Source organism: Rhododendron vialii, chromosome 4a, assembly GCF_030253575.1.
Source record: "Rhododendron vialii isolate Sample 1 chromosome 4a, ASM3025357v1".
NCBI classification, from domain to species: Eukaryota; Viridiplantae; Streptophyta; class Magnoliopsida; order Ericales; family Ericaceae; genus Rhododendron; species Rhododendron vialii.
Genome location: NC_080560.1, coordinates 15,799,828 through 15,803,147, shown reverse-complemented (window position 1 = coordinate 15,803,147; position 3,320 = coordinate 15,799,828). Strand labels below are relative to the sequence as shown.

The 3,320-nt window shown below is 38.0% G+C and overlaps 1 protein-coding gene across 1 annotated transcript; it reads right to left on the bottom strand.

The window, feature by feature from the left end:
- LOC131323733 (uncharacterized) lies at window positions 1-1,890 on the bottom strand. The gene is made up of 2 exons (XM_058355577.1): window positions 1,358-1,890; window positions 1-298 (listed from the first exon to the last, which is right to left on the bottom strand). The coding sequence occupies exons 1-2, from the start codon at window positions 1,888-1,890 to the stop codon at window positions 286-288; spliced, it is 546 nt and encodes a 181-aa protein (XP_058211560.1). The 3' UTR covers window positions 1-285.
- Window positions 1,891-3,320: the final 1,430 nt, after the last annotated feature.

Sequence of the window (3,320 nt, the reverse complement as noted above, 5' to 3'; positions counted from 1 at the left end):
TTTTAAGTAAGTGCATCCACTATTCGTGGTAAGTACATTCAGTATTTGTGATAAGACATCCAATATTCGCAAGCCAATTTCACAATTAGCAGCTTTAAACACAACAAGGCCAAGGGGAAAAACCAAAAATCGAAGCACGGTATATAAAGAAATGGACAACAAAGTGTATCCAAACAAATGGATAACCAAACAAAGAGTTCAACTTGCAGCACAGAGAATCCACAATAAAAATTCAACGTTGATCTTGATAGTCCATAACCCAAAGCAGACCCACGGGATACTCCGCTAAAGGAGCAATCTGTAAACCAAAAAAAAACCCATCAGTATTGATAAAACCTAAGAGGCAGCCCAAGCAAAAAAACTAGGTACATAGTTGCAAGAGAAAATCTCATTTATCTCAATAATTTCATTTTTGGCTTATTAAGATAACAATGAACATAATATGTTTGCATTATGGAAATATTTACCACTAATTAAGTGATGATGAAAATGATGATTTTTGTTCAATAGAAAACACTTCAATTGGTGAATCGAAGAACTATTGACTACGAATGATCCAGGTTAAAATTGGTAGCTAAACTAATGAGTTTTTGAAGACACTCTGAAGAAGAAACCATACGAAAGTGAAGTGAATTCCAAACTTTGCAATAGAAACTACTACTCCAAAATGGTTATGTAAGGTTCCAATTTGCAAATAAAATTTATCATTCATCAATACGGAAAGCTACAGAAATCGATGCCAAAACATGCAATGATCAAACGGAAAAGAGATCACCAATTCCTTATCCATATGTATTTAACTCTCGTCCAAAGAAAAATCTTTCCTAACCGAAATCACCTGAACATTCCTCAATGGTCCTTCACCTTCACCCAATTCCCCTTTCACAATCATCATAGTTTCCCTCCTTACCACCATCTCCGGCTCAAACTGACCAACGAAAATTGGGGTTTTTAAAATAATATATCTCAACAAGATATTAACAACCTGTTTAACTTCCTCATTCCTATTCCTCCTGGATACACTAAAACATAAAATTCCCCTCTTCTAATTTGGGACTCGATTACAGATTCCAATTAGGCACTTTTGATTTTTCATCTCACAGATATTACAAACCCAACTACGTAGCCTTTCAAGCAATCATCAATGTCTCTATGCGCAATTTAAAATTCAAATAAGCATGATAACAACGGAGAAGGAAAATATTTATATTCAAATGAGGAAAACGACGGTGTCGTAGAAGTTTTTCAGATGAAGGAAAACAAAAAAAGCCCAAAACTCACTCACTGCTTCAACAATCGTGTCGTATAACTTTATCAAATGAGGGGAAAATAAAAGGCCCTAAACTTACTCACTCACTGCTTCAACAACGGCGTCTCATCATTTTCAAACTTGAACAACGCACAGACAGTCATCCCTTCAAAGACCCTGGAGCACTGGTCATCTTGCAACTGCTGCGACAGCGGCCGCACTCTCCCGAGGAACTCGTCCACGGCCTTGGCGCTTGGAAAGCCCGTGGCGGAGAACCTCTTATCATTCCAATTGTAGAAGTTGTCGAACTCCACGACGAGCGTGTTGGTACTTTCTTCGAGCACCACCCGAGCGGTGTACCACGCATCGTCGAGTGACGATCGGAATTCCAGATCGGAGGGCGGGTCGTCGGCAGAGGATGTTGTGTTCGCCAGCGGGGCCTTCGTGGTGAATGTCGTCGTTTGCCGTGGCAGAGGCAGTGGTGAGGCGGGAGAAGATAGAGAGAGAGGTTGCCAAAAAATTGAGGGCTTTCGAATGCTCTTTTCAACCGGTATAGAAGGTAATAGGACAGAGAGAGGGGGCTTAATGAATGGTTGAGATTGAATGAGAAATATCCAACACTTCAAGAAAAACGGGAGCATGATGCCCCAATACCGCCTTGGGGCATTACAACCGGAGCCGTGATTCTAGGACTGTGTTTGGAGAATAACTTTACAAAACTTTATGATTAATTTTTTTTTTTGGACAAATTTCACTGACCTCCTTTGAGATTTCTGAAATAACACTGATCTTCCTTGCTTTTGAAACTATTGTTCAGATTCCCCCATTCCATTAAATTCGCACTAATGCCGTTAGTTTTTATTATTAATTGACTGAAATGCCCTTCAAAGTAATTTATCGTTAGCTTTTAAAGTTGTATGTTTTTCATTTCTTTTTTTTTCTAGTAGAGCTTTAATTTCAACATCAAATTAGACCTAATTTTGCAAATTTTTATCGAACTTGAATAATTACTTATGCATTTTACATTATCATAGTCATTCTCTATTTTTTTCCTGTTCAAAGTGTAGTTTTCAAACTGTAGGGCACACATAGTATCTAATCCACCATAATGAAAAAATAACATGATCTTCATATTGATTCTTCTGAGAAATAAAATTAGTGTAATTTACAAATTGATCATTCTTGAAGTTTTCTTTTGTTATTTTTTTTCCTACTAGTGCATTAGTGATGAAACATAATTATCACTAATTGATAAGCACCCAATATTGTATATATTTGGTGGGCCTAGTCCCGGTTTATGTTATTTTATTTCATGTTTTCCTTAGTTTTTATCTAATTTTGCACGTAAAGTGTTCTCTCAAGCGTTTAAGGTAAACCGGCATAATGTGCTATTGTTTGACACCAATGTTAGCCCATGAGTGTGCCCAAGTGCCGTAGGCAGCGCGAGACATGGCCGGCAAGGCTTTTGAGGCATTCGGAGAGCTATCGGGTTGTCGAAGGATCATCGGGTGCCAAGAAGGAAGCCAAAACTTGGATTTTGGAGAAAAATGAGGCGGTATCGATACGGGTATTTCTGCCATATCGATACCATAAGGGAACCGAGAGATCGGAAGAAATCCATAGGATTGTTGTATCGATACAGGCATTTTGGCCGTATCGATATAGTGATCTTTTCCGCAAATTTTTCTTGCTTTTTGAACTTTCCATATATGGAATACTTGCCACTTTTGGCAAGTTTTGGAATATTTTGTGGAAAGAAAGACTGAGTTGTATAAATACCCCTCTCTCTCCCCTTTAGTCATTACCTAGATACAATTTCCACTACTACAATAAACCATAAAGATCACAGTAATTAGTCGTGATTGTAAGTTTTTCATCACACTCCTGCTACCGTGATGGATCTAAGTGTGATTATAAGTCACTATCTTTTGTCACGGTTATAAACCGTGATTGAAAGAGAGAAACAATCATGGCCAAAAGGCGTGATCGTTTATCACGGTTATAAACCGTGATTGTTTCTCTTGGGCGTGATCATTTCTCTTTTTTGGGTGTGATTGTATGTCACTTTAGA